The sequence below is a fragment of the Rhinolophus ferrumequinum genome, chromosome 11 (genome assembly GCF_004115265.2).
Source record: "Rhinolophus ferrumequinum isolate MPI-CBG mRhiFer1 chromosome 11, mRhiFer1_v1.p, whole genome shotgun sequence".
Lineage (NCBI taxonomy): Eukaryota > Metazoa > Chordata > Mammalia > Chiroptera > Rhinolophidae > Rhinolophus > Rhinolophus ferrumequinum.
This window is the reverse complement of record NC_046294.1, coordinates 6720495-6740304: the sequence shown is the minus strand read 5'-3', so window position 1 is coordinate 6740304 and position 19810 is coordinate 6720495. Positions and strand designations below refer to the sequence as shown.

Genomic DNA, 19810 nt, shown 5'->3' with positions numbered 1-19810 from the left:
CTCCCCCACACAGCTCAGTGGCCCCATGGCTGCCTTCTAGGCCCTGCAGTAAACTGAGTGCTAGGCTCCTCTGGCTGCTGCTTGGGTTTGGACAAAACAAGGCAGGAGATGGGCGGGAGCAATGAGGTGGAGGGCTTTATTTCCTGGGCTGCCTTCCTGAACCTTGGCCACGGCGAGGTTCTTTTACTGAGAGCCACAGCTCCCATCAGGTAACACCACTGCCTCTTCCTGCCCTGCTGGCCTGGGGGTGGCAAGAGCTCCCCACTGCTGCTAGGGCTCGGGGGCACTGCCACTTTTTGGTGGGTACCCTTAATGTTACCCACTTCTGAAAACCATCTCTTCGCTATTAAACTCGCCTTTACCCCCACTTGAATGTTTCACCTGCTTCTTGAAATTACAGGGACGATAACCTGGTCTTTAACTTTCCCTGATAACCCCACTCCTTCCTCCGTCTCTGATCCCTCCATTTTTCTGAACCTTCAGAAGAGAGATCCAGGCAGGGAGGCCAACCACTTACAAAGTTGTGTTTATTGGTTCCTTACTGCCTCACAGAGTATCAGAGTCCCCCCTCCCAGGAATAGGGCATTTGAGGAGATAAATACTTATTTTGCCCCCTACTCATTAGTAGGGGGAGGTTTAATAAAAATAGTAATATAATAATAATAATGACTGTGCTCAATAATAAAATGTTCCCTATCATCCCCTAATACATAGTTGGTTGAAGCTTTGAGAAAAAGGACCCCTCCCCCTTCCTGGGAAGGGCCAGAGTATGCCTGGAGACGGTCCAATGGCCGCGTTGGGTGCCCATCTCCCACCAAGTAGCCCTTATAAATACCCTCCCCATCCCATCCCTGTCTAGGAATTCTCTTCTCCTATGGACGGATTAGATAACAATGTCAGTTGGCTCACGGAGCCTCTCCCTGTTCCCAAACCCAACAAGCTCTTCCCCAGAGGGAAAGGACCCTGGATATATAGTCCCCCAGTCCCCTCTCCCCTCCTCTCCTCTCGTCTCGTCTCTCTCTCTCCCCGTCAGTGTCCTCCTGTATCCCTCTCTCCTTCTCCTCTGGATGGCTTTCCCTCCTTCCAATCACTATGACCGCCGCCTCCACTTCCTTTCTCCCAACTTCCCTCTCTTACCTCCTTCACCTACGTCCTTTCCCCTGCTTCTCTATCTGCCTTCCCTCTGGATTAGAGCCTGTCCTTCCTGATTTGACCCTTGCCTCACTGGAGCCTAGCAAGTCCGCGGCCAAGACCCCAGACTGCCCCAAGGGACCTGGCCCTTCTCTGTCCCTCATCCCGACTCTTGCTTACAAGCCTCCTAGGGCTTGGCACTGGAAACGAGAGCTTTGGCACAATCACCCCTGGACACCAGGACAGAGGGGCCCCTAGGGCAGAAGGGCGGCCATTCTATTCCCAGGGGCTAGTACAGGTTGGGCTGGGAGTAGAGGGGAAGGGTGGGATGAAGGCTGGGAGTCAGGCTCCCCAGGTCCTGGAAACCCAGACCAGTCTCCCAGTCGCTGCCCAGCCCGGGCTCTCCCTGAGTCCGAATTTCCACACGTCCCGGACCAGCCGGAGTATGGCATCCCTTAAGCTCTCTGCTCCCTCATGTCTCTTGGTCCTGGGGTTCGGGTGGGCCCTGCCAGAGGGTGTCAAGGGGAGCTCTCTGCTTCAGGGGCTAGGGGGAGACTCCGGGGCCTCTCTGAGACCTGTAGGGGAAAGAGAAGGATGTCAGCGTGGAAAGAGGAAGGCAGGACTCTTTCCCCACCAGGCCAGTGCCTCGAGAGGCCTTCCTAGGACCCATCGCCTGCTGCATGCAGCAGGGCCCTTGGAGGACGCCAGCTGGGAGGTGGGGGTGGGGGTTTATGAGAAGAAACTGGTGAACTCCTACTTAATGCCGGAGCCCGAATCAACGTCTCTTTGTTCATTCACTTCATTCTTCATTCAATCAACAAACATGCTTTACTTTGGGCAGAAGACAAACTTGACCCCCGCCATCAAAGAGCCCACAGTTGAGGGAAGAGGACTGGCACCCAGACAAAAACCACAGCACAGCAGGATCGACACGGAAGGCGGGGGAGGGAGGAGGCCTCTGAAGGTGGTACCAGCCCCAGGAAGGCAGTGACCACTTGATCAGGCAGCCAGGTGGTTTTTGGAGGTGATATTGGTGCCGAGTATTGAGGGTGGCCAGGGTATTAATCAGGTTGAGGATAAGAAAGGGCATTCAAAGCAGGGGGCACAGCAGGGCCAAGAGCCTGAAGGTGTGAAAGAATATGGCAAGCCCCAGGGCTCTGAGTGGCCTAGTGTGGTTGGAGTGGGGGTGCCAGTTGGAGACGAGGCTGGAAGGTGAGTGGGAGCCTTCCCATCTCCTCTTAGGTCTTCCACGGTCCCCAGCCAGAATGGGCTGTTCCCTCTCACGGACTGGGCCTCTGTTAGGAATCCCAATAGCTCCCCCTCTGTGGCACTGTCCCCATGTGCCAGGCACTATGCTGAGGTGTCATCACCTCATACAGGTCTCACAATAATAACCTCATTTTACAGGTGAGACAAGCTCAGGGAAGCTGGGCACCTAGGCTGGGGCCAAGATTCAGAGCCAAGTCAGAGCCAAGATTCCCCCTTCCAGCCCTCTGCTGCCCTCCCCCCGTCCCCGCCCGCCCGGCTGTGGGGTGAGGCAGGTAAAAAAGTCTGCATCTCTCTCTTAGGATCCAGGGAAGGGATGGGCTGTTTGTTCTCTGGCTTCAGGTCCCAGCAAAGACCCTAATACAGAACAGAACTGCCTGTCCTTTGAGTGGGGAGGGAAAAGCCACTTGGTCACCTGTGTCAGGGAGGCTGCGGGGCTCAGAGATCCCTGGGGACAGGACACGGACTCGCTGGACAGAGATGTCCAAGGCTTCCTCTTCACTGTCCCAGGAGCAGGATGAGGGGACAAAAAAATCCAAGGTCAGATATAAGGGGTCCAAAGGGGGTGGAAAGAAGGGGGAGGACCGTGGCGGTACAGGAGGTTGTGAGGCTGTCCTTACTGGGGTCTGCCTTCCCGTCGCTGCCCATGGAAGCTGGACGCCGCGAGGCCTCTGAGAAGCTGTGGGGCCGCTGTGGGCCGGAGCCGCGGGAACCTCGGCCCTTCCCTTCAGGAGCCTGTTGGGGGACCAGTCCCAGGTAAGCTGAGGCCTGCGACTGGCTCAAGCGCACTGGAGGGGCCTGTGATTGGCTCAGCCTCACCTGGGAGGCTTGTAATTGGCCCCGGAGTACTCACCCGGGTCTGGTCCTTGGCACTGGGCTTCCCGTCCGTAGGGCCCACGTGCACCAGGTGGTTGAAGTTTGTGGGCGGTGATATGAGCTTGGAGCGCACAAAGGGGTCTTTCAGCATCTCCCTGCGGGCAGGGGGCGTAAGGAACCCGGCCGCGAAGGCGAAGTCTCTCTGTCCTCCCTGCCCCGCTGGGGCGGGTCTGTGCTTCGCCCCGCCCCCAAGAGCGAGAGGCCCCACCCATCAAGTGCATCGCGCACGCGCACGCGCACCTGCGCTGCAGCTGTTTCTGCTCCTCAGACACTCGGAAAAAGAAGCGGCGCTTGCTCTTGGTGCGGAACAGCTGGCGCCGGCTGTTGTCGGTAAGGTCCGGGATGTCGAACTCGTCCTTCTCTGTGGGAGAGGCAGAGAGCTTGGCGGTACTCACAAGTCCCCAGGGTCCCAAACCCACACGTGTGCACAGGTGAGCGCACACATGCCCATACACGTACACATATGCACACACACTCCGTCACCTGCCAGCCGGTTCCTGAGGTAGGTCAGGCGGATCTTCTCGGTGCCATAGAGGAACAGGGAGCCCTCTGGGTTCAGAAGTCGCACCTGAGGCAGCAGACACTGAGGTCAGGCCATGCTACCCCGCCCCACCCCAGTCCCGCCCCAGGGGTCTTGGCAGGCCCTCACCTTCTTGAGTGGCACCGTCTGGACCCATTCTGCTTTCCTCACGTCAAACACATCGATGGAGTTCTCACTGAACAGTGTCAGGTAGGGGGCTGCATAACCTATAGGGTGGAAGCTGCCTGTGCTGTGCAGCCCTGGGCAAGTGGAGCACTTCTCTGGGCTTGTTTGCTCCTCAGTACCACGGGGAACACCCTGTGCCCTGTCACAGCACAATAACTTCCTGTCCTACCAAAGGCCCTTCTTCTGAAGACTCTCCCAGTCGCCCCACCCAACCTCCATAACAAATCAGAGATAACAATCATGGAACGCCACCCGGTTCAGCACCAGGCATAGTTCTAACCACTTCGCACATTTTCTCTCCTTTAATCCTCAAACAGCTCTGGGCAGGTAGTATTATCACCCCTAACTTCCAGATGAGACACCAGAAACCCCAGAGCTAAGTAATGGGCAAGGTCACCCCGTGGTGAATGAGAGCTGGGAACTGGCCCCGGGCTGTCTGGGTCCAACTCCTACATGGTGACTGTCTGTGCTACACCCAACCCACAGGCCCCACCCAGAAGTGCCATTGTTCATGAAGGGAGCTCCAGCCCTCTTTTTAAGCCTATACTCCATCCTACCAGTTACCTGTGAATGTGCCAGACTCCCCCACTCATTCATTCCTTCCTCCAGAAAGTACTAGCCCCTGGGGTGTGCTTGCCTGTGGTGGGTGCTGGATGTGATGATGAAACCAGACCCAGCCCACGTGCAGGCCCCCAGTGCACCAAACCAGTCATTACGAGAAGATGCTAAGAGCCAGGGCAGAGGTCTGGACAAAGAGGTGGGAGAGCAAAAGGACCAGTGATGGGGAAGCATAAGGCAGGGGGCCTGAAAGCAATAATGACAATGACAGCAGTCATGCTGGTCATTTATGGAGGGCCTATCAGCTCCGGGCCCTGAGCAGACATTGGGGCTGGACTTGTTTAAGAGTTTGCTGAGTATAAAAAGGAGAGCCGTTCAGTCAGTCAGGCAGGGGGAAGATGTGAGTGAAAGAATGGAAGAGTAAGACCTCCTGCAAGCCACCAAGGGGAACAGGACAGGAGGGTACACACTGGTTTCCAATGCCAAGCTCAGGAATTTGGGCAGGACACTGTCTTCTTCTGACGTGTGGGATACACCACAGGGGCCTGGCCCCACCCAGCCCGGCCCTCCACAAGCCTTACCCCAGCCCGTGGGCACTGCTGGCCATAGCAACTCATGGAAGCGAGACTTGCGGCCGGTGCTGTCCACGTAGACCCCGGCAGTGGTGAAGAGCAGCAGGAACTCACTAAGGCTGAGCTCCACGGCACCCAGTGCCTCGCCTAGGCCCCCACGGGATGGTGGCAGCTCCTCGTGCACCAGACCAGCCCCCAGTGCTAAGGGCGCAGCCTCGTTGAGCAGCGGGTAGAGCGCAAAGGCACCAGCTGCTCCTACACACAGCCGGTCACCCAGCAGCTCCAGGCTCTGCACAGGTGCTGGTGCCTGCAGCTCACGGATGCGGCGCTGCCAGGGCCCCGGGCCTGGACCCAGCTGGTAGCAGAGCACTTGGCGCTTGATGGCTATACACAGCACAGGGGTGCGGGCCTGCAGGATGCGCCCGGCTGCCAGCACCTGGCAGCCTCGAGACTCAGGGATCTTGGCACCTGCCACCTCTGTGCTCTCCAGCTCTGCCAGGGCGAAGAGGCGCACGCTGGGGCCGCGGCCACACAGCACGACCAGAAGGCCTGCAGTAGGGCTCACGGCCAGCTGCTGCACCCGCCGGCACTCACCCACTTGGAAGATGTCTGTGGGGTTGGCGAGGGAGAGTATCACCATCAGGTGTGTGCGGAGCAACCCACGGCCCATCCTCTTCTGTCCCCCGGGACTGAGCCCTACCCACGCAGGCCTTGGCCCACAGGCATATACCATTGCTGTGCAGGTGGATCACAAACAACCCCTCCTCAGTGCCCAGCGCGAGTCGGTCCTGGTCTGGTGGAAGGAAGGAGAGGGTCAGGGGTCAGAAGGCCTGTCCAGAGGCAGAGACTGGGCGATCTGCCTGCTCTCCGAGCCCCCGTTTCTCCTAAGGACATGGAGACGGCAATCCCACTATCCCTGTGTCACTGAACCCTTCTGTCCCAGAGTCTGGACTGGCTCTAATGGGTAAGGGCTGTGTGGACCGGGGTTGGGTGACAGGCCCCCCACCCCAAGCTGTGGGACTCTGGGTAAGTCATGTCACCTCTCGGAGCCTCAGTTTCCCCTAATGTAAAGCAGGGACATTCATGGTACCTTTCTCACAGAGCTGCTGTGAGGCTGTGCAGATGAAGCAATGCAGGGTGAGTGTTAAGCTCACGGCAATACCTGCTTGACAAATGCCCTTGTACTCCCGACTCATGACTGACACAGGGGACCTGGAGGACCCACACAGTCTCTCCTCTGGCTCCCGCCCCGAGTCCCAGCTTGCCAGGGGAGGGGCTGGCTCAGGGCCCCGGCTGCCGGGGAAGCCAGGGAGCACCGCTTCCTTGCTTTGCCCCCAGCTGTCTGTCATGGAGGCCGCAGGCTCCTGGCTGAACACAGCAGCTCCACAGGAGGTGGTGTGAAGCTCAGGTACACCCAGGTGCCCCCATGATCGCCCAGCTGCTAGTAAAAGAGCTTAACTTTCAGATTGAGATTCTTTTAGAAAAAGCAGAAATGAAGGCACAGAGAAGTGGAGCAACAGAAGCCAGGCCCCTCACTCTCTAGCCTCGCTCCTCACACAACCACTCCTAGGGACTGTCAAGGAGGACACGCGTGCAAGACAGAGCCCACAGCTCATGGCTGCAGGGACTGGACAGTGACAGCGGCCCTCGTGACTGTGGCGGGGCCAGCACCGTCTCTACAGGCCCTGACTCCTCCCCCCAGCCTGCCTGAGCAGGTGGCAGCCCCTAGGCTCACCGATGATGGCAGCACAGAGCGTGTGGGGCAGCAATGGCAGCCCATTGTCGTAGGCCTCCTTGAGTGTGTACACAGGCCGGGGTCTCGGTAGTGCGTCTAGCAGCAGCCGCTGCAGCTCGCCCAGCACTTGCAGCCAGCGCTCCCTCTCACCCTCAGTCTCTGCCAGCAGCAGTATGTTGCACGTGGCAGGGGGCACCGTCAGCTGGGAGGCCGTCACCTATGGGCAGGGACCCAGGCTGGAGGGCCGCAGGCCGAAGGAGGGCCAGCTGTCCTTCCTCCCTTCCCTCTCTCCGGGGGTTGGTGCATATTAGCCCTGATGTGAGCCTGCTGGGCGCAGAACTAGCTGCCGTCTTACAGCAGGTGAGGAGCCAGACAGGGGAGTCAGACAATCACACGGACAACTGCAGAGCCCTGACTGGTGCGACCATAGGGAGGATGGGGCATTGTGGGAACACAGAGCAGGGCCCCCAACCCAGGCTAAGCAGGGAAGGATGATGTCCCAGGGGAAGAGATATTTCTGCTGGAGCCTAGGGGATGAGTGGAGTAACCAGGATGGTCCAGGTGGGGGAGGGGCTGGCAGGGGGCCTCCAGAGGGAACAGATGTGAAGGGGGTCCATGGGCGCAGGGCACTTTCGGAACTGGAGAAAGCAGGGTGTAGTCAGAGCAGAGAGAGGCTCTGGAAAGAAGCTAGGGAGGCTTGCAGGATCAGAAATGTGGGGCCCTCAAGGCCACGGTCAGGAGTACACTGAGGGTGATACGGAGAAACAGGAGAGTCCTAAACAAGGCAGGACACAGCCAGCTTCATGTACGGAAAAGTCAGCGTGCTGCAGGATGGAGCATGGGTGCACGGATCAGAATGGACGCCAGGGTAGCCGTCCATGTGGAAGGGAGGGGCAGGATGAAGGGGGCAGCCATGGAGATGGAGAAAAGTAGCTAGAAGGGGGTCAGAGTGGAGGCAGAGGGTGGTCAGGCTCATCCCACCCCAACCTCTTACCCTAAAGATGCGTGGCAAGTCCTTGGATTGGGCGTGGATAACGTCAGGAGCCAGGACAGGGGTGGCTGAGAACTGGGGGTCCCTGGGAGGTCCATGGACAGGTCAGAGGTTGCACTGCCCCTGGCTGCACCTCACCCATCCACTCGTCCATTGTCCCACGCCACTGCCCGGCACCCACCTCAGATCCAGTGCCTGCAGGAGGGCCCCGCTGGCCGGGCTGAGACGAGGGTCTGGGGCGTCAAATAGCAGCAGGCGTGAGTCACTGAGGGCAGCATATACCCGCTGCCAGCCCCGCCGGACGCCCGAGGGCCGCGGCACCTGGGGAAGGCAGGCATGGCAGGGCCCGCCAGGCTGCAGCCACCGCGCCCATCCTCCCCCTCCCCGGCCCCAGCTTACCGACAGGAAGCCCTCATAGGCAGTGCCTGTGCCTGTTTCGGGGTGCACTCCCAGGGCTGTGCAGAGGAGGTCAGGGGGCACGGGGCAGGGTGGGGCTTGTGGGGCACAAGTCGAATGACAGAAGTAGCCGCAGGCTGTGGGGAAAGCAGGAGACAGATGGTTGAGGCTGGGTGGGACAGCCTGTAACCAGGATTCTGGGTGTTCCAAGCCCCAGCTTCCCTGAGACCATGGTGGCACCTGAACTGTCATCAATTCCCCAAGTGAGAAAGAAAAACCAAAACTGAGCAGAGGAAGACGGAGCCTGGGCTGAGAAAACAGCCTGGGTGTGTTAGGATCAGGGCCACTTTCATTCCCTCCACCTAAGGGCTGTGGCTGGTGTCTGGAGGCGGGTGCATGGGTGGGGTGGGGGGTCTCACCATCACAGCCCAGGCCCTGGCGGCTCAAGCCTAGCATCAGTGAGGTGCAGCGCAGACACTTGGTGGGGGATGGGAAGCTCCGGGGGCGCAGCAAGTGTGAGCCGTGCTGGGGAGAGGGAACGTGGCCATGACTCATGTCTGACCACAGCCTCCCAGGGCCCTGCGCTCCCCCCCCCCACCCAAGGCCACCCTTAAGTGTCAGGCGGGGCCAGGGAACAAGCCAGGTAGCAATGTGAACTCTGAGCCCCAGCGAGTCTGGTAGCACTCAAACTCACTGCCTCCACCGCTACCCGCAACATGGCATGCCAGCCATGATGCACATGGAGAAGCAAGAGGGTCCACTGGAAACCTGGCAGAATGGTTTCGGTTTCTACCCTTGGTTCTCGGTTCTACTCACTCCCCTCTCTCTAGGTACTGACCTTTGCAGGAGGACCTTCTGAAGGGGTCGTGGTTGCAGCAGATGCTCTGGGGAACACAGCCTGCAGTGGAGAGCGAGCAAATAGGTGAGAAGCGCACAGGGGGAGGGTCCCCCAACTGCGGGTCTCCGGCCAGTCCTTACCCCCAGGCGCAGGCTGCTGCGGCACTCCGGCCTCAGCTCTGGCTCCAGCACAGGCCTGGAGGCCTCTCCTGAGATACCAGGGTCCTTGGCAGAATCCTTCTGGGGATTGGGATGAGGGACAAAGTCAGCACCCCTGTGCCTCTCCCCTCCCCAAACCAGCCCCTGCACCCAGTTCTTACCTCTAAGCTCCGGAAAGACAGAAAGGAATCAGGAGTTTGAGGGCTTGGCATCTGTAAACAGAGGGCATGGGTCACTGGGGTCGGGGTCCCTGGCCTGAAACACTTATTCCTTTGGAACCAGAGGCCAGAGGGGCCTCAGTTTCTACCTCAGTAAAATGGGGCAATGACTGAAGGATGTGGTGGCCTGGCATACAGCAGGTGCTGGCTAACCGATGGTGGGGGAAGCAGCAGAGTCTGGAACAAACTCTTGTGTCCACGGCCCTGCAAGGCCGTGTGGGACCCCCTTGGTAACGTGAGGCTGAAGCTGGGGACTTCTCCAGGCCAGGCATGCAGGCAGCCACTCACCTGCCGGCCTGCGGGCCTGCAGCTCCTCCCGAAGTGCAACCAGCTCCTCCTGCAGGCTCCGTTCTGCTTCTCGGCCTCCTGCAGATGGCTGGGGGAGAGCAGGGTGAAGGCTCGCCACAGGCCTCGGCACGGGTCCCTGGCCCCCCTCTGAAGCAACCTGCCTCTCGTCTCACCGCTCGGCCTGCAGCTGGGCCTCCTGCGCCTGTGTCAGCTGCTCCTGCAGGCCCTGCTTGGCCCGGATCTCAGCTTCCAGTGCTGATTGCAGCTCCAGCCTGGCAGAGGCCTCCATCTTCTGCAGCCGCCTTGCCTTCCACTGGTGGTCCTGGTGGCCGGGGGGCACCCACGTAAGATGCCCCTGGGCTTGGCTGCCTCGGAGACCCCCTCCCACCTGAGCACACCACTGCCCAAGCCACTGGGCCAGGCTCAAAGGCCCGGCTCTGCCACTGACCCTCTGCGAGCTTAGGCAAGTCCACTGATCTTCTGTGAGTTGTGTCCTCACCTGAGGAGTGAGGTTACTGGCAACCCTCCCCTCAGGGCATCTCTGGGCTCACCAGCGGCCGGGCAGGGAGCAGCTGGGTGCCCACGTTCCTCAAGGACTCCAGCTCCTCGGCCATCTTGGTGGCCAGGGCCTGCAGGTAGCCTCTCGAGACCTTCTCATCATTCACCCTGATTGGGAAGGGGACTCGGGGTCATGCGCTGGGCCCTCAGCTCCCCCGGGGCCCCGCCCCCAGCCCCAGCCCCGAGCCTAGGGCACCCACCAGCTGAGGATGTCGGTGATCTGGGCCTCCCAGTTGCCCTCCGTCTCCCGCCGCTCACCCTCCAGCCGCTGCCTGTTCTGCTGCTCCCGCTCCAGCTCTTCAGTCAGCTGGGGGCCGGGTGGGAGGGGGGTCAGTCTCCAGGGGCCCCAGTCCCCTCTGAGCCCTGCCTGTGGCCCACCCTTGCTCACTCACTGTCTGTCTGCTGTGGGCACTGCAAGACGAGGGAGACAGTCAGCCCCGGGCCCTGGCAGTTCTGCCCCGCCCCAACCTCCCATGCAATCCCCTCAGACCTGCTGCCTGGCTGTCTGTCCTGCCTTCTGTCTGCCCTGCTTACCCGCTCCTGCTCCCGGCTCAGCCGCCGGTTCTCCTCCTGTAGCCGGCACAAGGCCTCCTCCTTCCCACTGGAGCTGGGGATTAGAGAACGACTCCATGACTCCCAGCTCGGGCCCTCACGCCGTCGACCCCCACCCCGGCTGCCCAGCTCACCCGGTGCCGCGGGCCTGCTCCAGCTGGACACGCAGGGCGGCCACCTCCTTCTTCAGCTGTGCTTCCTGGGGCCCGGCCTCAGGCAATCCCATACCATTGGTCTCAGAGGCAGTGTGGACGGTCTTGAAGACATGGAGGGTCAGGCCAGGGGCCTGAGAGCCACCGCCCACCCTACCCCTGGACACAGGCCTGGACCTGAGTGGGGCAGGCCAAGGGAAGTGACACTTGGCAGAGGGTAGGACGTCACTACCTGGACCCGGGAAGACTCCTTCTCAAGGCTTCGCTCCCGCTGTCTCTGAAGCTGTGTTACCTCCCGGCTCAGGGTGGCCACCTGGGCCTGCAGCTGCGATGGGGTACAGAGGCAGCCAGTGCTGACCTTGTCCACCCCAACCCTCTACCTGGCCTTGCTACACACTCTCAGGCTCTGGCAGCCCCAGGAGGAAGGGAGGCAGTGAACCCCCAGCCCGCTCCACCCGGCCGTCATCCCATTGCTCAGGCCTCTGCCAGCCACCGTGTGGGGTACAAAGGCACGTGGTGTTCCCAGAACCTGGAACCAAGCTCCCTGGGCTTCCTCCAGCCATGCCAGGGGTCCCGGGGGCAGGGACCTAGTGCTGTCCTCACGCACCCCCGTCACTCACCTCCCTCCGGGCAGCCTGGGCTTCCTCCAGCTGGGAGGTCAGGGCCTGGTTCTGGATGGCCGTGGCTGCCTCTCTCTCCTGCGCCTCCTGCAGCCTTCGGAGCAGCTCCTCCTGCCGCTCCTGGGCTCTGCAGAGCTCCTTCTCCTGCACCTGCAGCCCTGCCCGAGCCTCGGCCAGCTCCTGGGGCATCAGGGTGGGGGTGGGCAGGATAAAGCCTGGAGTCAGGGCAAGGACCTCTGTAGCATCAAGCCCGGGGCCACTCACCCACCTCACCTGGCACTCACCTGGAAGAGCTGGTTGTCTCTCTCCAGCCTTAGGTCACTGTCCTGGCCTGGGCTACCAGCAGGGGGCCCATCCGTCTGGGACAAGGGGGTCTTGTTGTCCCTCAGCATCTCTGCCAGGAATTGTCACTGAGACCCACACATACTGACAGCCCAGCCTCAGCCAGGCACGCCACGTGCAGTGTCTCATAGAACCCTCATCGCAGCCTGGGAGGTGGGTCTCCTTGGTCCATTTTCTACACGGAGGCTCAGAGAGTTTCAGATAATTCCCTAAGCTCATACAGCATGTACAGAGCAGGGGCACGTCCCAGGTTGGACTTAGCTGTACTGGGAAAGCAGGTCAGCCTCCAAGGTGAGGATAAGAGGAAGAGATGGGGCAAGGGGGGAGGGTAGGGATACCTAATAGCCTGTCCTGTAGAGTCTGCACTTCATTCCGTAGCTGCTCCAGCTCCCGATGGTTTGAGGGGCTCTGCAGGGCCTCTGAAGTGGGGGGATGCACTGTGAGTAGTTAGTCCTGCAGCAGTAGCCTCTGGGTCAGACCCACCCAGCCCTGGCCCAGTTGGCTCCCCATACCTTGGAGCTTCTGGCTCAGCTCCATCTTCTCCTGCTCTAGACAACGGAGCTTCCGCTCCAGGGCAGCCAACTGCTCAGAGCTGCTCTCAGGGCCCGGACTGGGGGAGCAGGGCAACAGAGGTTGGCAGAGACCCCCACCCCCCAAAGCTGCCTCCATTCTGCTGCAGCCAATCATTCATCTACCCAAGAAACACCCACTATGTGGCAGCTCTGTACCCCACCTTGGGCTCTATGTCGAAAAGAGAAACAAATCAGACCAGACCCTACACTTGGGAGGCTCCAGGCTAGTACCATGGAGAGCAGCCCAGGGCAGTGGCTCCAGGGTCCCCCAGGCTCAGGTTCCAGTCCCAACGCTGGCCCTTACAAGCTGTGTGACCATGACCAGTCACCTAATATATCTGAGCCTCAGTTTCCTTACAGGAAAATGGCAATGATAATAGGACTTCTTCTGAGGATTGTCAAGAGGACTCAGTGGTATGGGCCCTGCTGGACCCATGCCTGGCACACCGTGGGCACTCCATGAGTGCAGCACACAGTGGGAGCTCATGAGTGCGGCACACAGTGGGAGATCCTGAGTGCAGATCAGACATATTTGCTTACACCTCGGAGCACCTCCTCTCTCAAAACCTTGCTGCAGTTTCAGGCCAGCCCTACAGATGGAACTGAATCATCTCGCCCATTTTACAGAAGCACAAAGTAAGGCTCAGGGAGCAGTAGGGGCCCTTTCAATGCTAGGCCTTTGGCTCCGAGTCCAGTACACTCCCAGCTCGCCATGGAGGGTACTTTGAGGGCCAATTGCTGGGGTGGAACCCAGAGGGGGTATGGGCATGGCATCACCAGGACCCTGAGGACATGGAGAGCTATTCTCCTGAGGGCTCACAATGTACGTCCTGAGCACCTGTCACATGCAGGCACCGGGTGGGACATTCAGCCCCTTTCCCAGGGTCCTGATTACGCTCCCAGTGGCCTTCAGGCCAGGCAGCCCCCAGCTTCTCATAGGTATGTGGGGACTAGACTCACCAGCCCGAGGTATAGGTGAAGCCCACAAATGGCAGGTGGTGGCCTGAGAAGGTCCCATGGGAGGGTGGTGGCAGGGTTCCCTGCAGAAGGAGGGGAAGGAGAGTCAGTCAACAAGCGTAGCTCCAAGCTGAGACTTGAGACCCAGGAGACACTCTGGGACTAGCAGTGCCAACCTCCTCCTTCCAGGTGGGAACTTAGTGGGAGTAACACGGTCCCTACCTAAACAGACCACAATTCCTCTGAGTACTTGAGGTTATGACCTTCCAGGTACTAATGGGAATCTTCTTCCTTATACGACTTCTGGTTAATACGATGACACGAGATCAAAGGACCTTCACTTGGCACAACCCACCTCAGGGCAGGTGAACCGTAACTCCCATGAGCCTCTGGGGTCCAAAGGCTTCATCCCCAGCCTAGCAACTGCTTTGGGGAACTTCTAGGGGGTTTCCCATAGCCAGGGAAGGTCAAGGAAGCTTTTCTACTGTAGCGGCAGCTGCCACTCACCGGATGGTTGACGGTGTCATCGTCCACGTCGAAGTTGGAGGTGTCCATGGGCCCGCGAAGCTCAGGGATATAGGGGGCAGTGCTGGTTGCCAGCCGCTCCCAGTCCACGCCTTCGAAGAAGGGGTGGTTCCGGAAGTCATCCAGCCCTCCGCGGCCCAGACGCTCCTCCTGGCGGCACAGCAGCTGGCGGATCAGGTCTTGGGCACTGGCTGGCACATCAGGCACATCTGAGGGGAACTGGAGGTGGTCCTGCAAGCCCAGGGAAGGGGTCTGGGTGGGTATGTGGGATCCCACCCCCGCCTGTGGGCATTACCAACCTCTCGGACACAGGAGTCCCGTTGCCCTCCCAGAACCCTGGAGCCTGGCAGCCAGACCTCATGGTTCATGATCTTGCCATAGGTTTCCACCAGGGATTCAGCGTAGAAGGGGGTTTCTCCGAAGAGCAGTTCATAGGCGCAGACCCCCAGCGACCACCAGTCGCACTGCGGCCCATAGTGGCCCTTGCCCTCCTCCATGGCCTGCAGGATCTCAGGGGAGATGTAGTCGGGTGTCCCCACTGCCACCGACGAATCCACCTGTGGGTGGTGATGTTGACAATGCCTTAAGGACAATTTCGGGCTTGGCTGGGCCTGCGAGCCCCTCCCCATGGCCTGGGTCTGGGCCTAGAACCCCCACTCCTTAGGGCTTGGCGGGTCTGGGCCTAGCCCTTCCATGCCCTGGGAGCCTGATGCCCCCTGCACTAGGCCTGGTGCCTTCCAGGCCTCTGGGAGCTCTCTTGACGGGGTGTCTCCTGCCCCCACTATGGGGCGGGGTCTTTACCATGCCACTGTTGTTGAGACGTAGGCAGGAACCAAAGTCAGCCAGGCGGATGTGGCCATTCATGTCCAACAGGATATTGTCCGGCTTGACATCCCTGGGGGAGGCAGGGAGAGTGAGGGGCCTGACCCGTGCATGTGGATGTGGGTTTAGGCAAATGCCTGTGTGTGCACGCATGTGTGTAGGAGGGGTGGGGGATGGGAAGGCTGGTGGCCAGGCCTCCTGGCTCCCAGGAAGCAAGAAGGTGGTTAGACTGGGGAAAGGGATCCGCACGGACAACCTCTGGAGGCAGCAGGGTGTGCTATGGGGGACGCAGGGGTCAGATGTCCCCATGTAAACCACGGCTTGGCCACCCACTAGCTGAGTCACCTTGAGCCAGGCATGTGTTTACCTGTGCTAAGCCCTGACTTCCTCATCTGTAAAATGGGACAATAGCAGCCCCCCTCACATAGGTTTTTGGGGTGAGGATTCAAAAGCATCATGCATATGAAGCAGCCAGCACAGAGCCTGGCACGTGGTGAGGATTCAGCAAATGTCAGCTGTCCCCAGAGTTGTCAGGAGGGGCTAGATAGGGCAGTGGGGGCTTTGTGGGCCCCACCTGTGGACGTAACCCAGCTGGTGCAGTGAGTGAACAGCTAGCACCATCTCAGCCAGGTAGAACTGGGCCAGCTCAGGTGGGAGGCGGTCCTCAAAGCGGCTCAGCAGCGTGAGGAGGTCCCCACCGGCGTAGTAGTCCATCACCAGGTACTAGACGGTGGTGGGTGGGGGCAAGAATCAGACGGAAATGGGGGGCACCTGCCCCACAGCCCTACGTCCCAGTGGTCCCTCAGGGCTCTGGGAGGCAGGGCTGTGTCTCCCAGCAGCTCTGGAGCAGCTAGCTCCCAGCCAGAGCTCAGGCAGGAGGCTCCAGGCGCTCGAGCTAGCAGGGAGGGTAAGCTGGTTGGTCCCAGGAGGAGGGACCCAGTGCCTCTGGCCCCCAAGGGCCTCCTTCTTTGCCCCCAGGCAAACTCCTTCAACCTTGCCCAGTATTCTCACCAGGTACTCCTCGTCTTGGAAGGCATAATGCAGAGCAGTCACCCAACGGCTGTCTCCCTTCACCAGAACGTCTCGCTCTTCCCGGAAACAGGCCGTCTATAGCAGGTTTGGGGAGCAGGAGGTGGGGTGGGATCAGAGCCCAGGAAAGCCCCCCATTCCAGCTCAGGGGATGGAGTGAGACTCAGTAAGTCTCGAAGCTCAGATCGAAGTCGCCTGTGTGAGCCCAAGCCCATGCTCTATGGCTCTGGGCCTCAGTGTTATCATACGGGAAATGGTAACAACTCTGCTTGCTTCTAAGAAGGGCTAATTGTGAGGAAGGGATGGGGGAGTGGGCAGCTATTAGGGATGAATCCTCTGTCTGTTCGGCAGCCGTGCCCACCCCTTCCCCTGCATGCCCTGTAGCCTCACTGGCCACACCCGCCCCTGCCCATTTGTAGGGTGCCAAAGTCCCACCAGACCCCAAACTGACCTCGGCCCTCTTAAGCATCTCCCATTTATGCAGCATTTTCATGGCAAAAATCTGTCCACTGTCCCTCTGCCTCACCACGGCGACCTGAGGCCACAGAGAGCACTGGGGTCAGCCCAGCCTGGGTGCAAACACCATCCTCCCACCTCTCCAGGCCCTTTGCTCACCTCCCCAAAGGCGCCTCGGCCGATCACCTTCAAGATCTCAAAATCATCTCTCTGCAGCCGCAGCTCTTTCACCTTTGTTACGAAGGGGCTGGCTGAGGGGACATAGAGTGGGGCTCAACGAACCTGTGGGGAGGGCCTCAGCTCCCTCTCTCACCGGGAGAAAGCCAGGAGCTGCAACTCCCATGAGGCCAGGGCAAGGATGACCTCCCCAAGGACGGGGAGGGTTGACGGCCAAGGGGTTGACAGGCACTGCAGCCCATTCAGCCATGATCAGGGCATGCAAGGTGGGGTCCTGACCCTGCTGACTACCTGGCTCCCTGCCCTCCCTGAATCCATCACTCCCTGGACCCCTGTCCCCAGACTCCAGGCAGCCTGGATCCCAGGGGCTGATGAAACTTGTAGTCCTCCCCAGCCTGGTGGCTGACCCTGGCTGGCCAGGTCACCCTGGGGCCGACGGGGATACCATTCCCACCCCCAGCTCACAGTTCTTGGCCACCTAGCAAGACCAGGCCAGGGCCTGTCTTGGGAAACTGGACGGGCAACATTCCTTGTCCCCAGAGAGGATTTTCTGCCATTGAGAAGCTGTGGGCACGTCTTGGGACCCTCTAGGCACAGAGGTACCTGGCTGAGGATGAGGCCCGGGGCAGCCCCAGAGGACAGGGGTTCTGCAGGGCTCTGAAGGATAGGCTCCATCTACCCGAGTGGGGCCTCTTGGTTGGCAAGCATAGATAGGTCTGCCCAGGTTCTCACAAGACTCAAAGACAGGGCCAAAAACCCTCTCCCTGGAGCCTGACGCTGGCACTGGAGGGTGTGAGCACTTAGGATCTCCTCCAGGCCTGACCAGCCCTACCACTCTGAGCCCTGCCTCCCTCTCTGGACTTGGCCTTCACTGGGCTGAGAACCTCCTTCCTCACAATCCCTGACACTCCCACCAGGGGCCCCTCCAGCCACTCCCAAGCCCTTTCCAGGCCTGGAGGAGGGAACTGGAGCCTGGAAACTTAGGGAGGCAAGAGTGACCAGTAGGGGTTGGGGACAGCTGCAGTCTGGCTCCCTGCCTCAGTTTCCCCCACCAGGAGATAAACCCTGCCAGCTGGGCGGGTCTGTGTGTGGGACAGAGAGCTGCTCCACAGGTTTATCAGGCAGCACCCCCGCAGCAGGGGTGGAAACCTTATTACAGAAATTAATTGTCTCTTTCCCAGGTCTGTGTGTGCAGCTGAAAGGAGCGGCCACAGGCCTCCAAGGGGGAACCAAGGCCTGGGTGACTACCCATCAGCCAGACAGGGGCCAAAACCTGGGGCCTGTAGCCAGGAGGATCCAGGCCCCCAGGACAGGCTGCCCAGTCCCCTCGCCCTGCTCCAGGGGATGGGGGCTCTGGGCAGGAGTAGGGACAAGTTGGGGCAGGGAGTGAGTCACCGCCCTGCAAGTTACCTTGGGAGATGTCAACAGACAGGCCCCCACGCTGGGGTCCCAGGCAGAGGTGCTAGAGGCAGGCAGGGAGGAGCACATGTGTGTGCAAACACACACACGTGGGTGTGGGTGTCACAGGGAGTGATGACAACACAGTCAGACACACAAATAAGTTGCAGGAGTCTAGGAGGAGGGCAGGCAGCAGAAGCAGGAGCCTTCTGACTACCCTCACCCTGGAGGACAGGGCTAAGGTTGGGGGCCAACTCAGTGGCATGTCTCAGGCCCCCAACTGTGCCAGACTGGGCCATATGCCTGCCCAGAGCTCAGGAGTGCCAGGAACGATAAGTCGCCCACTGGGCAAACACCCGCCTTACCCACTCTCCAGGCCCGGCCCTGTGCCCTCCCCCCATGGCCGGGCGTGACCAGGGATCCCTGGGGTTGGCGCCAGTGCCCACAGTGAATTCAGGGTCACCCCGGGTCAGCCACTCCCAGTGACTCAGATGAGTCAACCAGGAAGGGGTGCAGACCCACCTCCAGCCAGGTTCTCCTCCCTGGCCCTGGGGAAAAGCCCTCAGGAAGCCTGGCCAGCAGCTTGCACAAAGGGGCTGAGGTTGGTTCCTATATCCAGCCTGGGGTGGTCTTCTATGCACAGAGACAGAAGTGTGGGGAAGTGTGCAATAACTACAGATCTGTGAGTGGAAACATGAATGTGTAACAGCCGGTGTGGTCTGCAGGGCAAAGTGTGCAGTTTCCTGGGTCTCTCCATTAGCTGTATATGAGTGCCTCCGTGCATCCATGTGGTATGTGGGAGACCGAGAGACCATGTGTGTCAGTGGGTGCCATGCCTGGGAGTCTGCGTGTGAGAGTGTGTGTTCTCATGGGTCATGAGGTGTGATGTGTGAGAGAGGAATCCTGGATGTGACTGTGTCAAGCATGTATTGTGTACCTGCATCAAGTAGGATCTATACCTGGGACCAAGCTTCTGTGAGTCTGTGTGATACGTGTGTACACTTGCCAGGTTCTGTGAGTGGGAAGGAGAGTGTGTGTGCGAACGTGAGTGAGGGTAAGGTGTGCAGGTGACTGAGAGACCCACGGGGTCCGGGGGCACATGTCAGGGCCAGTTCCAGGCATCTTTGTGTGTGTGTGAAAATGTGTGGGGGTGTGGCTCCCAGCGGGAGGGTCTGTGGGCGTGGAGCGCAGAGGGAGAGGGTCCCAGCACAGTGCCCTTGGGTCCGCCCCACCTCAGTCCCGCCTGTGCCACTCACCCCAGCTCAGGAACTGCGCCACGTTGCGCTCCCGCCGCAGGGGGGCGCTGCTGAGCTCGTGGTGCAGCCCCAGCAGCAGATCCAGGAGGCCGTCGAGCCCCGGGCCGCCGCCGGCCTCGCCCCGCGCCAGCCGGTCCAGCGCACGCAGTCGCCGCTCCATAGCTGCGGCCGGAGCCCCACGCCCAGGCTAGAGCCTGGCCGCCCGCATTCCCGTCCGTCGGTCCGTCCGTCGGTCCGTCCGTCTGTCAATATGCCGGTCCTCCGTGCGTCCTCCCCCCACCCTCCCGCCCTCCCCGCTGTCACCTTCCTCCGCCGCCGCCTGCGCGCCCTCACCTGGGCGCCCCGCCCCGCCCTCCGCCCCGCCCCCGACAGACGGGCAGGTGCGCGCCGGCCAATGGGAAACACGACTGTAGGTGAAGGTGGGAGGGCGGAGACGCGCTGGGGCGGGGCCAACCCTTGGCCAGGAAGTGGGGGGGCGGGTCCCGAACAGCACTATCTCCTGGGCGGGGAGGGGGAAGGCAGGGTGGTCCCAGGGAGACCAGAAAGGCCACCTAGACCCCCGCGCGGTCCCAAACACAACCCTATCTGGGTCCTCGCCAGCCCCTAACCTGGGGAGGGGGGATGCCCAGGGTACTGCAACTTCCCTTGCCCGGTGGCCGCC

At 60.5% G+C, this 19810-nt stretch overlaps 1 protein-coding gene across 1 annotated transcript; it reads right to left on the bottom strand.

Annotated features, from left to right (window-relative positions):
• Positions 1 to 19414, bottom strand: CDC42BPG (CDC42 binding protein kinase gamma). The gene is given in 39 exon segments (XM_033120627.1): positions 1 to 1706; positions 2813 to 2898; positions 3018 to 3132; positions 3251 to 3368; positions 3514 to 3634; positions 3757 to 3841; positions 3923 to 4020; positions 5119 to 5718; positions 5840 to 5902; positions 6845 to 7061; positions 7839 to 7920; positions 8017 to 8156; positions 8235 to 8368; positions 8651 to 8756; positions 9070 to 9129; positions 9210 to 9308; positions 9389 to 9419; positions 9421 to 9439; positions 9734 to 9796; positions 9799 to 9821; positions 9907 to 10055; positions 10285 to 10399; positions 10492 to 10598; positions 10826 to 10898; positions 10978 to 11099; positions 11228 to 11320; positions 11616 to 11795; positions 11900 to 12009; positions 12296 to 12376; positions 12470 to 12567; positions 13490 to 13569; positions 13994 to 14242; positions 14368 to 14568; positions 14813 to 14906; positions 15408 to 15556; positions 15845 to 15940; positions 16314 to 16397; positions 16478 to 16569; positions 19150 to 19414. Coding segments are annotated over 39 exon segments (4650 nt in total). The 5' UTR covers positions 19310 to 19414; the 3' UTR covers positions 1 to 1649.
• Positions 19415 to 19810: the final 396 nt, after the last annotated feature.